The sequence below is a fragment of the Chironomus tepperi genome, unplaced genomic scaffold (assembly GCF_022539635.2).
Source record: "Chironomus tepperi strain 1889 unplaced genomic scaffold, CSIRO-AGI_Ctep_v1 contig_354, whole genome shotgun sequence".
Taxonomy (NCBI): domain Eukaryota; kingdom Metazoa; phylum Arthropoda; class Insecta; order Diptera; family Chironomidae; genus Chironomus; species Chironomus tepperi.
Genome location: NW_027226476.1, coordinates 537,419 through 553,502, shown reverse-complemented (window position 1 = coordinate 553,502; position 16,084 = coordinate 537,419). Strand labels below are relative to the sequence as shown.

At 29.7% G+C, this 16,084-nt stretch overlaps 3 protein-coding genes across 3 annotated transcripts; all 3 read left to right on the top strand.

Moving 5' to 3' along the window:
- The first annotated feature begins 248 nt into the window (after positions 1-248).
- On the top strand, positions 249-5,775 carry bon (tripartite motif-containing protein bonus). The gene is made up of 9 exons (XM_070645763.1): positions 249-684; positions 1,209-1,727; positions 1,792-2,359; positions 2,428-2,829; positions 2,893-3,858; positions 3,925-4,065; positions 4,126-4,285; positions 4,342-4,465; positions 4,528-5,775. Exons 1-9 carry the CDS (start codon positions 523-525, stop codon positions 4,750-4,752), a joined length of 3,267 nt encoding a protein of 1,088 aa, XP_070501864.1. The 5' UTR covers positions 249-522; the 3' UTR covers positions 4,753-5,775.
- Positions 5,776-7,079: 1,304 nt separating this feature from the next.
- LOC139094695 (transcription factor 21-like) lies at positions 7,080-8,538 on the top strand. The gene is made up of 3 exons (XM_070645834.1): positions 7,080-7,259; positions 7,324-7,565; positions 8,092-8,538. Exons 1-3 carry the CDS (start codon positions 7,166-7,168, stop codon positions 8,293-8,295), a joined length of 540 nt encoding a protein of 179 aa, XP_070501935.1. The 5' UTR covers positions 7,080-7,165; the 3' UTR covers positions 8,296-8,538.
- A 1,414-nt stretch (positions 8,539-9,952) lies between these two features.
- Positions 9,953-15,739, top strand: Frl (formin-like protein). Its single transcript, XM_070645610.1, has 8 exons — positions 9,953-10,892; positions 11,141-11,311; positions 11,858-13,229; positions 13,294-13,650; positions 13,712-14,004; positions 14,068-14,622; positions 14,687-14,809; positions 14,872-15,739. Exons 1-8 carry the CDS (start codon positions 10,677-10,679, stop codon positions 15,076-15,078), a joined length of 3,294 nt encoding a protein of 1,097 aa, XP_070501711.1. The 5' UTR covers positions 9,953-10,676; the 3' UTR covers positions 15,079-15,739.
- Positions 15,740-16,084: the final 345 nt, after the last annotated feature.

Below are 16,084 nucleotides of genomic sequence, written 5' to 3'. Positions count from 1 at the left end.
AAACTGGTAAGTTTAATGATTTATGTTGCAGGACTTCATGCCGGCTTAATTTCCGGTCTCTAGAGGATGAATGAAAGTAGTTTGTATGTATATCCTTGTGTATAAAAGTATTGTGTTGAACTTTATAAAAATATTTATTTTCGAAATAAAAAACATTGCAAATGCTTACTTTTCGAAAATGAATGTGTCGAAGTATTAATGTTTGTGTGTATTAGTATGGAAACAACTAAAACCTTACAAATGTTTGACAAAGTTTCTTTTTCAAATTGTGGAGTGTATAATAAAAATATTACTATTGACAAGATAAACGCTAATAGATAAAAAATAAAATGATATTCTTGAATATAAAGTGATATTCAATAACAAAGTGTTGAAGTTAACGCGATAATCGAATTAAAAAGTGTTGAAAAAAGTTGATGAAAAAACGCCATTTTATCGCATCTTAAATTCTCAATTATAATTTCATTTACAATCATTCTCCATTAATTTAACGAAGAAAATACAAAATTTAATATATAAGCAATGGATTCAGAAATGGAATACGTTCCTATAAATAATATAAAGCAAGAAATGGAAACTGCTGCACATAATAATCAAGATGTAGGGTCCCCAAGTACTGGAATGAGTAGTAAGAACAACAACACAAATAATTCACAAGCTGCACCAGACAGTGCCGAAAATAAAGTAAGAATCATAAAACAAAATATCAGAACCGAATATAAAAATTTTTATGTATGCCGATCTTCACTTCCTTCCTGTCGATAGCAATTAATGAGGTTTAATGACTTCCATGTTCACTCATTCAAAATCCAGTGGATGTGTGGTTTTTCTTTTTCTTCTTTTTTGGATTTATATTTTACATTATACGATCCAAACGAAGCTTTTTTCATTTGAAGCATAAATAGCAGATGTTCGTGTAATTTAACGCATCACATAGAAATATATAACCGGGTGCGTTACAAGGTCGAGTTCGTATCCATTCTTTCTTTTTTCTCCCTTCTTGTTGGGATTTGTCTTGAGCGTTGAGCAGAAAAAATATGCTTCGCAGGGCTTCACATATATTTAATATGATATATATTCAGCAGTAGAAAGTAGATAAACTTTTTATCATATAATTTTTACCTGAATTAATGAGTCAAATAATTAAAAATTAGTTCCGAGAAAGTCAATTAGATTCTAATGTGATAAAATTTGTAATTTTTATTTAGAATGATGACCATCATGCTTTAGACAAGGATTTAAAAATTTCGAGGAAATGCTGTTGGTGTCAACAAGATTTGACGGTTACCGATCGTCCAAAATTACTTGAATGCTTTCACAGCTGCTGCGAGCCATGTTTTGCACAAGAACAACAAAAAGCTGTATCAAATAATCAAAGCTGCAACGTATCAATCATATTATGTCCTTTATGTAAGATGGAAAATCGTTCAGATTTTATTATAAACAATCATTTTTTGGTGGAGCTTTTGAATGCATTACAAAATGATGATAATGCAAGTGGAAGTGGATCATCAGGCTCAGCGGAAGAGATTGCAAAATGTGCTAATGATGATAATCCAGCAACGCGGTATTGTATTGATTGTTCTGAATTAATTTGCGATACATGCGTTGAAGCTCATCGTCGTCTTAAAATTACCAAAGATCATACAATCAAATCAAAAGATGCAGCAGAAAGTAAACATGACAAGGATACTACAAAAGAGATTAAATGTCAAACTCATCCTCAAGTAAATATTTCAAAAAAAGAAAGTCATTCAAAAACTTTTACTCAATTATTCTTAAATATTTCAGGAAACTCTTAGCTGTTATTGTGAAACATGTGATAAACTAACATGCCGTGACTGTATGTTGACAGAGCATCGTGATCATCTTTTCAAATTTGCAAATGACATGGCAAAACAAACCCGAGATCATTTGCAAAGCTTACTACAAGAAATTTCATACAAGAAAGTATTACTCTCCAGTGCTATGAAAGTAATCGATGATCGTCAGACATTAATCAATGAAAAAAAGACAGAACTTGCAAAGGATATTCATGATTTAGTTGCCAAACTAGCGACTGCAGTTAGCAGTCGAGGAAAACAATTGCTTTTTAGGCTGGGTCAAGTGTGCGATCACAAATTGCAAGTGTTGAATGAAAAGAAGGAAGCATTACAATTATTAAGTGGGCATACTGACCATTGTATCAATTTTGTACAAAATGCATTAGAAAACGGAAGCGACACTGCAGTTTTGTACAGTAAAAAAACACTTTCTCGGCATTTAAACAAAGTCAAATGTCAACGTGCTGATATACCAAATCCTGAAATACCTGTTCGTATTCAATTATTTTTATCGAATGTACCAGAACTCGAAAATGGTAAGGATTAATTGAAATTTAACAAATTGAATTAATTTAATTATAAAACATATTTTCTATTATTAAAGTTATATCAAGAATCGGAACAATCTTAGTTGATGGAAAAGTTTATCCTCCAGTACAAACTCCGGCAAGCTCTATTACACCACCAAATGTACCAGCAGCTCAAATGAATCAAATGACAGGATCACAAGTTGCAGATGTAAGAGCTCAACAATCATCACGACAAAGACAATCTCCTAATGTAACACCTCCATTAAGACCTTTAATACCACCTTCGGCACCAAACACGGGATATAATAACAGTCCAAACATTTTTCCACCTTCTGTTGGACCTCCACCGCAATTTCCACCTTCTATGAGATCATATTCAAATGATACTTCGCGTTTCCCAATGCCACATCCTTCGATGGGACCACCTCAAGCACATGTTAGCTCATCAACACACCCAAGCCAAAGTTTGGGAAATGGTAATATATTTTACAAATTAGGTATTCAAAATCTTAAAAAATAAATTTTTATTTATTTTAAAGACAACCTTCGTGGATTGCTGAGCCACCAAAATTCTCAACAATATAATCATATGGGAAATTTTGGACCTAATATGAGTATGGATAGGAATATGACTTCTCAACAGGTGGCAGCAATGCAACAGATGAGAAATAATTATATGAACAATCAAAATGGACCGTTTGGTGCCAATAACCAAAATAATCAAATGAATTCGAATGCAAATGCTATGAGTAATGCTGCAGCAATGCAAAGATATCAACAAATGCAGAACTCACGACAGCATCAAATCATTAATCAAATGCGAGGTTCTTCCAATATGATGGGGTCTAATATGAAATCGTCAACCATGAATTATCCTCCTACACAGCAAGCGAACATGACACCAACTCAAGCTAATTTCAATCAAAATCGAGCGCAGCAAGCTGCCCAAATGGCTCAAATGCAATCAAGTGGTAGCAGTAGTAATGCAGTTGCTGGTGGTAGTGGAGGTGCAAAATGGCACACACCCCAACAAAAACAAGCATCGAATCATGGAAATAATAATTTAAATTTAATGGGCATGTCTATGTCACCACCAGCAACTACATTTATCAATGACTCGTTTAAAATTCCATTAAGATCTCCAGATACATTAAGGAATCAAAATTCTTCTACCGCAAATGGTTCAACAAATTTTCCAATTCCATTAGCAAATGTAACATCCAGCAATCCTAAAACACCAAGCCCAAGCCAAAAAGATGCGCAAAAAGATATATCAGATTCAATTGATATGGTTTGCAATGAAAGTGTGGTTGACTTGCTCGCTACGATTGCAAAGTTGGATTCAAATGGTGTTCAAGTGGTACCAGAAGGTGGTAGAAGTAAGGCAACGTCACCACAAGTTCATAGTTCCACAGATGCTTTGGATCCAAACTCTATTGTTTTAAATGACAAAAACAATCAACCCAAAGATGATCCAAATGAAGACTGGTGTGCAGTTTGTATGGGTAAGATCCACTAATAATATAATTCATTTCGCAGAATTTTAATAAATTTCATTATTTCAATTATAGACGGGGGAGAATTAATGTGTTGCGATAAATGTCCGAAAGTATTTCATCAAGCATGTCATATTCCAGTAATCAGTTCTCTTCCTGATGAATCAGAGACATGGCAATGTCTATTATGCTTCAACTTTGCAGATGCATTACCTGGTACTGCTTATTTTTTCAAATTTTGTGACTATTTAGTCTATAATTTATATTTGCTTATAGATCAAATCGGTGAGAAACGTGGTCCTGGATTGTCAGCCTATGAACTTAAAGTTATTCAACGAATTCTCCTTGAAATGTTGTGTCAATACGAACTAAGCTCCCATTTTAGGACTCTTCCTTTAAAAGAGTCAAACAAGATGTATTTTGACGTAGTAAGGAAGTAAGTAATGTTTTTATTTCGGTATATTGCGATTTGCTAATATTAATATTTTACAGGCCTTTATCGTTGAATTGCATAAGAGAAAAATTGGACCCCGCAAACTTGAATCATTACCAAAGTGTCCAGGCATTTGTTGAAGATTGTAAACTATTATTCCAAAATGCAAAGCAATTTTATGAGGTAAATTCATTTATTAAGTGCTTAAAATTCAATGTCTTAATATGAAATGTTTTAATTTTCAGGAAGAGGATCCAAAAATACACACGTACGCAAAGGATTTAGAAAATTTCTTTGAATCACAATTACGGAAATTTTTACCCAAATATGCAAAGTCTGTGAATATAAAAATGACTTCCAATCAATTGGGATCCATGTCTTTCCAAGATTTCATTGATATGGATGATCAAAATGATGAGTATATGTCGAATAATAATCCAAAAAGAAAACGTTCAACACCAAGCATTTAAAGTTTAAATTAACAAATATATTTTAAAATATCTGATATATAGTTCATATAAACTCAGAATAAGGTAACCCCAGATGGCACACGGCATCTAAAAGACCATAAATATGGCATGGAGTCAGTGTCAGGCCGGCTTGATGCTAGTTCCACACTAAATACCAGGTGTGCTTTTCTAGGTAATTTAATCCTGAAAAATAATTACGTGTAGTAATTAAAATTATCATTTTTAAACCTGGCAATATTGCAGTAACAATAACTACATTTAGATTTAGAAATGTCATTCATTTTTCTACAAATATCGATAAAATTAGAATAGATTATCATATACTCACTTCATCACATCATTGAACTGAAAAGTTCTTATTTTTTCATCATGTCGCATAATTATTCTTTAATGACTTGATTTTGATGATCTTGCTAGTTTTAAGATTTTGTCACTTAAATTAAAAAAAAAATAATAAATTTTTTACTATATTCATTTCAACTTTTGATTTTTACTGTTTTCCGTAAGAACTTAATTTAGAAACTATGTATAGGTTTAAAAATTGAATCATGACATCTTTTAAGTAACCAACAACTCTAACATATTAATTTGCTAAATGACGTGTGCGTTTTTTTATTCGATTAAGATATTTTATGTATGTATTATTTATAAAGTTTTGAAATTAATAAAATCTTGGCTTAAGTCATCCTAATGAATTTATTTCAAATATCAAAAGTACCTTTTGAGATCTTTAAATTAAACAAAAGAAAGAAAATACTAATTTTACGAAGTTCTGTAAGTTAGAATGAATAAAATGAATAAAACATATAGAAATGTTTGACACTAAATCAATTGCATAAGACTTTCTTTATCACATTTTTCGATGAAATAACTTTGGGACTGAAAATTTAAAAAATCATAACATTTTAAGTTCTCACATTTCACACAACATTAGAAATATAGCAATAAAATTACTTGAATAATAGATCTACAAAGAATACCTATTATGTAAACTTAGTGTTCTCAAATCATATATACATAAAAACATGCAAATAAATAATTTAAAGATTAAAAGTTTCTTTGCTTTCTTCATTTATTACCTATTCAATTACAGCCGCAATTGTTGAGAGTGTAAATTTAACCAGAAGATAATTAACTGTTATTCACGATTCAAAAAGTAACGAACGTTTAAAATTTTAATCAAAGTTCAAAAAATACAACAAAATTCAAACGAATTCGCTTTGAACGTTTGCACTGATGCCGATTTTTGACCTTAAAATTTTTTTGAGGTTTCGGACACACAAATCGACAGACGAAGGCCGAAAAATAAGATATAACTTATAATTAATTGACTATAAATTAACACATAATTATTGGATATATTTTTAAATCAACATACTTTCATTTCAAAATTTTCTCATAAATCATGTTTTCTTAACTCAATGTGATTTTTCTTCTTAAACTTATTTTTCACTCAAAAATATTTCAAAAAATGTATCATATTACCTTATTTTACACTTAAGTAGGAAATATATGTCGTTTCTATGCATAAGATCTCTCTCATATTTTGTCAAGTCAAAAATGTGTTAACCTACATAATTCTTCTCGTAAGGAATAGGATATTTATTAAGGAAGAATATATTTTGCGGTCAAGTACTTAAGGGTATTAAAACATAATTTTCTTTTATGACTTTCGTAGAAAAAATAGGGTGAAGATTAGTAGATAGTTATGGCATGATGTCATTCTTGCATATTCAGAGATCGAGATCTAGATTAATTTCTAAAATGTTAGTGTTAAGAATTGAAATTCATGGCAAACGAAAATAACGGCCTTTCAGGATTTAAAATGTAACTGAACTTCAAAATTCAAAATCCGGATTCAAGATTGAACTTCGGGAATTTTCGGCGCGAATTTTTATTATAAAAGCAGGAATTTTTCGAAGAGAATTTCATTCTAGTTGAAAAATGAAAGAGAAAACTTCTAGAGGGAAGAATAAAAGCTAACCATAAAGGAAAATATCATCAGCAAAGATTCACAGCAAAATAACATCAGCACAGACTTCACTGATTTCAATAGTTAGAATCTAAATTGTAATACAAACGAAAAAAATTAAGCAAATTTAATTTTTAATCAAAATCCTACTAAGTTGTTAGAAATTAAATATTTAAATGAAAATATTTCTAACAATAAAGGCGCACTAAATTTAAAGAGACTCAAATATTGCATATTGAGACTAAAAATAACAGCCAATGAAAAATGTTCACGCCTTCTTACTAATTATTTCTTAAGGAGTATGTTTCATCTTAAAAAATATTGTGAGAATATTTTCAGAATTGAATTGGAAATCAGTAAGCATTCGTGTGTAAGCTCTATCTTTCAAAGATTCTAGGATTATTAAAAATTTGTGAAATAATAAAATAAAGAAAAAAAAAAATGAAATTAAAAAAATTATCAAACAAAAAGAAAGCAAGTTTAAGTGAATTCGACAGTTTGGAAAATTATGATGAAGATCAAATTTGTGGAAATGGTAAATTTATTAATTCTATTACTGAAGTGATCAAATAAGCTAATTGTGAATATTTAATATTAAGATGAGAAAGGAATGCCAATTCTAAGGAATACAGCAAATGCTAGAGAAAGGGCAAGAATGAGAGTTCTATCGTCTGCTTTTTACAGACTGAAAACAATAATTCCTTGGGTACCGCATGACACAAAATTATCAAAATTAGATACTCTTCGTTTGGCAAGAAACTACATAGCTTATTTATCTGCTACATTGGATGGACAACCAGTAAATGATATGCCAAATAAAATGCCGCATCCCCAGAAAATGGTAATATATTTTATTTGCACATTACTAAGAGATATCTACAGCCCAATTTATTATTAATTTTCCTCATTTTCTCAATACTTAACGTGAAAGAATTTTCAACCAGGTGGATTGTTTCATTTATGAGTTTTAATTTTTTTTCATGTATGTCAAGAAGTTGATTTGAAAAAACTGACAGAAAAATATGGAACTTTTCAAAATTATTTTCAAATCAAGAAATTGCTCGAGAAATTTTCATAATTTAAATGTTTAAAATAATAATGTTGGCTGTAATTTACATGTAAACAATCAGGTTAAAACGGAATATTATTTTCTTTTGAATTGTTTACGTTAAACCAATTGTTCTTTAATGCCTCTTAAAAAGTCTTAAGTGCCGCATTAAATTTCCGTTTACTTAAAGATTGTGTTTATATGAATGAAAACTGAGGATTAAAAACAATAAATATTGAAATGAGATTCAAAAGTGTTAAGTTTCAAATGTCCGCTCAAAATTTTCATATTTAAATATTTTTCTTTTTTGATTTCACAGACATGGCCATATATTTTTCAAGTTCCCGAAATGTCTGAACTTCCTTTCAAAAGTAATTCACCAGAAGGACCATCCGCAAAGTATACTGATAAGAAAAAGAATTCGATTCAAACTGATGATGAATCTAGGAAAATGCAACTTTATGAAACATTTCATAATATAAATATGGGTTACCATAATGATTCAGACACTATATATGATTAAGATTATTTTTAATTTAAAAATTAGTGATATTTAAAATATGTTCAGTCATACACAACTACTTTGATAATACAGATCAAAATATTCCAAGTGATCAGCTGAAATTTAAATCTTGGAATGAATTGAATTTCTTTATCATTGATGATAGGGACATACTTAAAAATTTATGAATTTAAAAGCAATATTAGAAATTTAGTTATAACATTAAATTTTAGAGTGAATGTCTGAGCCTCGAAGTAAATTTAAAAATATGTGAAATCCTTATAAATAACTGTAAGTTTGTTAAATAATAAATAAAAATAATAAGTCTTTAAATATTAAACTTACTTTATTAATTACTGTAACCATGTTCCTATGTGGAGCTTAGGTCAGAATCAAAGGCTATCTATCTGACTCTGTCATAAAGTTCGTAGAAATTCTCTGTCAGTATGTTGAATTGACATTCTTACATCACTATTATGCGACAATTAACTTTTGTAGCAACTGCTCATCGTTTCCCTTGCGGACTCTAACGAAGGTCGGGGTAACAAACGTGTGATTCTGTCCCACGTCTGTATTTAGTTTTGAGTATAACGAATAATTTAATTTTGAATTTTTACATTGATGTTTTACACATCAAATTGTAGAAGTATATTAACACCGCATAGAACGCAGAAATAATCAGTAAAAACATAATATAATGTTAATTAATTGATATTTGAAAGAAATTAATTCATATTTCACATGTGAGGCGATTATTTAAAAATATTGTAATATTTGAAAATTCAATAAATTTAAAACAAATCGTTTCAATTGTGCGGATTGAATATACTTGTTGATGCATATCAGTTTTTTTAAGTTTGTTTTTAAAAGTGAAGGTCTGTAATTTTTTATTCAAAAATTATAAAGTTTAACAAGTATTATGATACTAAGGTCATCTTAATTGTGTTGAATATTGCTGAAAATATAAAAATGTTTAAAGATAAAGATCTGAATGCTTAGAATTTCTGTACATTTTGAAATTATTAGTTTTCTGGTTACAAGACAAGCAAAAAACTCGATACAATTTAGGAATAGTTCAATTTAAATTGAATATTTTGTTTAAAAATAAGTTCAACTATTAGTAACTTTGGAACTAAAGTACATTAGAATGTAAAGTTTATTAACTTTAGAGATTGTGCATTGTGTGTCGAAAAGAATTTAGATTCTTTTTGTCACCAATATAAATACAATAACATCTGCATAACATACTAAATTTCTTTAGTGTGGGTGGCCGAAAATATACAATAAAATGCATTTCTGTGTCTCTATGTTGTTGTACTTTATGATATTCAATCTTTACAAAAAACAAGAAATTCCTATTTAAATGCATTCAACAGTTCCTCTTTCTCTCTCTACGCTCTCAAGATATTTCTCTCATTTTCGGAATTAAGTATGATGTCACTAGCTGAATAATAAATTAATGATCTTTACAAGGTACTTCATTTATTTCCTTTGTTAAATTAACTATTTCATTATTGTCATGTGAACATTGAAGTTTTTTCATAAATTCCTTCATATTCTTACAAAATGTGTATGATTTTCTTTGAAATGTCAATTGGCATGTTCAGTAAATAATAAATAATTAAAAGTCTAAATTTGCATCATGTCAATAAAATGCGTTCGACAAACAAAAAAAAAATGAGTAAAAACTACAATAACAAAACTATATCTCATGAGAAGTAAAGAGAAAGAGAGTAAAACTTTAATAACTTAGCACAAATCAGTTTTGATTCATGCCTTAGTCACTCATCTGTCGTTGTTTAAATTGTGTTATTAAAAATACGGGTGTGCTTATAAAAAACAAAGCTTGTTAAATTTATTGCCATTAATTTCTAAATGTTAATCATTCAATTGACAAAAATCAATTCGTTATTTACAGGAAAAGATAAACACACACAGGAAGAATTTTAAGTTTTGGATGACTCATGAACTCAAATATAAAAGTTTTAGTTTTATTATAAAAACATGTACAACATTAGAAATTTTAAATATAAAAATTATAAAGGAGAATTGTTTGCCATATTGTGATTTATTGTAACGATGAAATATGCGTATGTATTGTGTGACGTAAACTCCAATCCATCTCATTTATAGAAACATACACTTAAAGTCTATATAAAATATTTTGAATGTGCCCTCTGGATCAACTGAAGAACATAAAAAAAGTGTAATTTCAGCCTCTAATAATTGAATTCATTTTAAAAGTTTTATGAAATATTGATTATGAAATGTGAAACATTCATTCTAAAAAGAAATCTGATTCTGCTGTGCTATCAATTTTATACTGATACTTAGATTATGTCAATAGTGTCCAAAATAATAAAAGTTGAAGAAAATTCATTAAAATTCAAAATTAAATAATCATGGGCTCAATATTATCGAGAGGAAATGACAATTTAAACAACAACGACTCAATTGAACACCGAAATAACATTTATCTGGATTGCAATAGTGATATCATGAGTTCACCTACATCAACATTAATTGCAAATCATATACGGCAGCCAAGCATACGAAGCAGAAATTTACAACCAATGCCAAACTCATCAGAATTAGACCGTCGATTTGCAAAAGTTTTGGTAAGAGTTTAAAAACCTTTATATAAAACTACTAAAAAATCGATCAAAATTTTGAAATGCGAGAATTCAGTCGAGTGTCGCGAAAAGTTTAAATTCACACGATATACATACATTCAATACATCAAAGAAAGATGATATAGAGAAATTTTAATATTGACTGACCTGTAAGACTTCTCTCATATTTGATCGAATCTCAATTCGTTCCTGATTTAAAAACTATTTGTATACATATTTCTTATAACTTTTAGCAATCTATGGATCTGCCTCCCGACAAAGCAAAGCTGCTTAAAAATTATGACAATGAGAAAAAATGGGATATTATATGTGATCAAGAAATGGTTCATGCAAAAGATCCACCATCACATTATTTGACAAAACTTCGAACATACCTTGACCCAAAAGCTTCACGCAGTCATCGAGTAAGTATCTACACTGTAATCTTTTTTGAAATCAATTGTTAAATACTCAAGTTAAACTTGTGTCATGATCATCTTTTCAATATTAAATCACATTGTTTTTTCGATGAAACATTGAGTTTTCATTATTATCCAAGGCAATCCAAGACAACAATCTTTGAATGAAGACAAGATTATAATCTTCAATGATCTTCAAGCAAAAATGATTAGAATCTTTATGAAATTGTGTATGCTTGAGAATGAAACGATCGAATTGATTCTTCATAAAAGTCTTGGATGGTAAATTAGTCATGGTTTATTTTGATCAAATGAATCATAACCGTTTAGATATTATGATCACATCATGAGTAATGTCTAGAGCAGTGGTGCGCAACCGTTAATTTTTCACGGCACAATTTGGTGAAAAGTCTAGACCGTAACCGCAAATGGGATACGGTTCATGGCGTTTCCAAAAATTAGTGCGTCACGGTACACAGGTTGTCCACCACTGGTCTATTTTAATAATGACAAATTGGATGTCACTAATATATTATGTACTTAATTTTTTAGAAACGAAAAATAGTTGGTGAATCTACATCAACTCAGGTATTACGAGATTTGGAGATTTCACTACGTACAAATCATATTGAATGGGTGAAGGAATTCTTAGACAATGAGAATCAAGGATTAGATGCATTGGTTGATTATTTAAGTTTTCGGTTACAAATGATGCGTTATGAATATCAAATTGAGGAGTCTTTAGATAATTCAAATGAAGGATTTGAGAAACTTCGAGCAAGTACTGGAAATATCAATATGAATAATCATAGTTCATCACATAATAGATTAACAATGATATCTGCAATGGGAAGCTTTAACCGACCAGGAATTAATGAACTTCTCCATAGTCCTAGTACAAAGCGAAGATCAAAGCATGTACAGAAGCTTAATATGGGATCTACAACAGATGACATTCATGTTTGTATAATGTGCCTTCGAGCAATAATGAACAATAAATATGGCTTCAATATGGTTATACAGCATCACGAAGCAATCAACTGTATTGCTCTAAGTCTTATACACAAATCATTGCGTACAAAAGCATTAGTTCTTGAATTATTAGCAGCAATATGCTTAGTGAAAGGTGGACATGAAATAATTTTAAGTGCCTTTGATAATTTTAAGAAAGTTACGGGAGAGAAAAAGCGTTTTGAAACTCTACTTGACATGTTTATTAATTTTGATATATTCAAAGTGGACTTTATGGTTGCATGCATGCAATTTATGAATATTGTTGTTCACTCCGTTGAAGATATTAATTATCGAGTTCATCTTCAATATGAGTTTACTGCGCTAGGACTAGATGAATATTTAGAGAAATTAAGGTTGACGGAATCGGAAGAATTGCAAGTTCAAATTTCTGCCTACCTTGATAATGTGTTTGATGTATCAGCATTAATGGAAGATAGTATAACTAAAACAGCAGCATTAGAGAGAATAAATGAATTGGAAGATGATTTAGGTAGAGCATCTGATAGGATTGCAGAAATTGAAAGGGAAGCAGCATTTAATATTGCAAATTTACAAACAGAATTACAAAGAACAAGACAGGAACGTGATGAGTTAACACAAAAACAAAGAGTTTTCGATGAGGAAGTAAATAAATTAAAACTAATTGTTCAAAAGCATGAACAAGAGTCAAAATCAAGAGAATCAATGTTACTAGAATTGGAAAACTTTTCCAAAACACTTCCTAAAGGAACTTCTTGGCAGGATGTTTCAAATATTTTAGCAAAAGGAGGAAAGCTCTCTGATGTTATGTCAATGCCTGCAAGTAGTATCAAAAATGCAACTAGTTCCGAAGCAACAAAAGAAATCGTCAGTCCACCTCCACCTCCTCCTCCAATGATTCCAGAAATTAAAACTTCATCTATACCTCCACGTAATTACTTTATTTAATCAATGGAAAGAACTTTACTATAATTTTTGTTTTATTTTCTCAACAGCTCCACCAAAACCAAGCAGTGGAATTCCTCCTCCTCCAATGCCTGGAATGATGCCTATAGCAAACGGTGCCATGACAATTAAAAGAAAAGTTCAAACCAAATATAAATTGCCAACATTAAACTGGGTCGCACTTAAGCCTAATCAAGTTCGAGGAACAATCTTCAACGAATTAGATGACGAAAAAATATTTAAAGCTATCGATTTTTGTGATTTTGAAGAAAAGTTTAAAATTGGCATGGGAATTGGAGCTTTAGCTAGTTCAGAAATTGATGGATTATCGAGAGACTTTTCAAGCAAACGATTTAAGAAGCCTGAGAACATTTCGTTGCTAGAGCACACTAGACTCCGTAACATTGGTAATATTTCAATATAATTTAAATATGAAATTTGGACTTAATTAAAGTTTAATTTTTGTAGCAATTTCAAGAAGAAAACTAGAGATGGGCCCAGAAGCTGTGATCAAAGCGATAAACAACTTGGATCTGAAAACTTTATCTCTCGAAAATGTCGAACTTCTGCAAAAAATGGTTCCTACAGAGCAAGAATCAAAGCTCTTTAAAGACTACGTAATTGAAAAGAAAAATATTAACTTGTTAACAGAAGAAGACAAATTTATGTTGAATCTGACCAAAGTTGAAAGAATCTCTTCCAAATTATCAATTATGAATTATATGGGCAATTTCTTCGATTGCATTCATCTAATAAGTCCGGTAAGAAAAAGTATATATTTTAAGATTCAAAGATTGTTTCTATAATTTTATTAATATTTTCAGCAAATTTACTCAATCATATCCGCATCAACTTCTGTAAAATCTTCTAAAAAATTCAGATTGTTATTAGAGGTAGTCTTGGCATTTGGAAACTATTTAAATTCAAGTAAACGAGGACCCGCATATGGATTTAGATTGCAAAGTCTTGATACATTATTGGATACAAAATCAACCGATAAGAAGATATCATTGCTTCATTATATCGTAGCAACTATACGTCAAAAATTCCCAGATCTTATGAGTTTTGATTCAGAATTTTTCTGTATAGACAAAGCTTCTCAAGTTTCTTTAGAAAATGTAATTGTAGACGTAAATGAATTGGAAAAGGGAATGGAAATTGTTCGAAAAGAACTTACAGCTGCTGGAAAAAACACTCAGTGTTTGGTATTGAAAGACTTTTTATCCAATTCTGAAGACAAATTAAAAAAGATTAGTGCTGATACAAAAGTCGCACAACAAAGTTTCAAAGAATGCTTAGAGTATTTCGGCGAATCTTCTAGAAATCCTGACGCAAATGCATTCTTTTCACTCCTTGTTCGTTTTGTCAAAGCATTTAAGGTTTGTACCTTCAAAATTCATTTATTTTAAAACTATTAATATTTTTATAATCAAAATAATTTAGACAACCGACCAGGAGAATGAGCAACGAAAACGACTTGAACAAGCTGTTGCATTAGCAGCATTGAAAAAAGAACGCGATGAAGAAGTAGTTTTAAGGAATTCAACTAATCAAAAAAAGCAACAAGTAAGATATTTCCCTTTTTGACATTCCTAAACAATTATTAACTTATGAATTATGAATAACAGGAAGCAGTAATAACGGAATTAAAGCATGCAAATGCGATAAGAGAAAAGAAGCTTCTACATCAAGACGATGTTTATAATGGCGCACTTGAAGACATATTGTTGGGGTTGAAATCGGAACCATATCGAAGAGCAGATGCTGTTCGAAGAAGTCAGAGACGAAGAATTGATTCGAATCGTTACTCAAGAACTCTTGAAGAAGAGTTTTAAATAGAATTTTATTTGATTTAAACTAAAAGTAAAGCATAAGTATAAAAAGCTTTTGTTGATTAAAATTAAATATACATATTTTACACATATTATAATCATGCAAATCGAATATTACAAAAGTTTCATATCTTTCATAATAAGTTATTTTGATTTGTTGAGGAAGATCATAAAAAGAAAAGACTCCAGTTATTATGGCATAAACAGTCAGATTTTATTGTAAAAATTGCTGAGTAATTATTCAATTTCTATTTATCGTGCCTTCCAAAAATATCCAAATTTATTCCTTTTTCAAAAATAATCTCAATCCAAAATTCGAAAATTTTGTTCTGAATCTCAAATCATTCCAAGCAGAGATCGAAGTCGACTAAAAATCAACTTAATGTTAATTTTTAATCAACTTCGAACTCTGATTCCAAGAATTAAAATTATCACATTTGGATAGTAATTTGTTTATAAAATAAGTAAAGAAAACGAGCTAAAATTGACTTTAAACTTTAAAATCTTTTAAATTTCTCGCTAAATATTTTAATGATCTTTTAGTTTAGAAACTATTGAATTTCTGTTTTAGATCCAACAGCGAATAATCTTGATCTGAAATTTAAAACAAATTTCAAAAGCACAAAATATATTGAAATTCATTTCCTTAGTACTTGAGCATTTATATACAAAAGACTTTAACTTTTTAATAAAAGTATTTCCTGTTTCCATTTGATAGAATAAAAAATGCAAAAATTATGTGTACATTATTTTGATAATAAATATTTGAAATCTTATAAAAAAACTAAAAATTTGCAAGTTTCATTTAAACATTTTAAACATTTTAAATTTCATATTCTCTTCCGTTCTTAGAATGAATGTTGTCAATAACATCTTAATGTATAAAACATCATGTATAAAACGTTTTAGATTTGTTTTTCTTTATATCACGATAATGCTTCAATGACTGTGTATAACTCTAAACTCGGCACGAAAAAAACGTGAGACTTTACATACTTTAGGAAAAAAA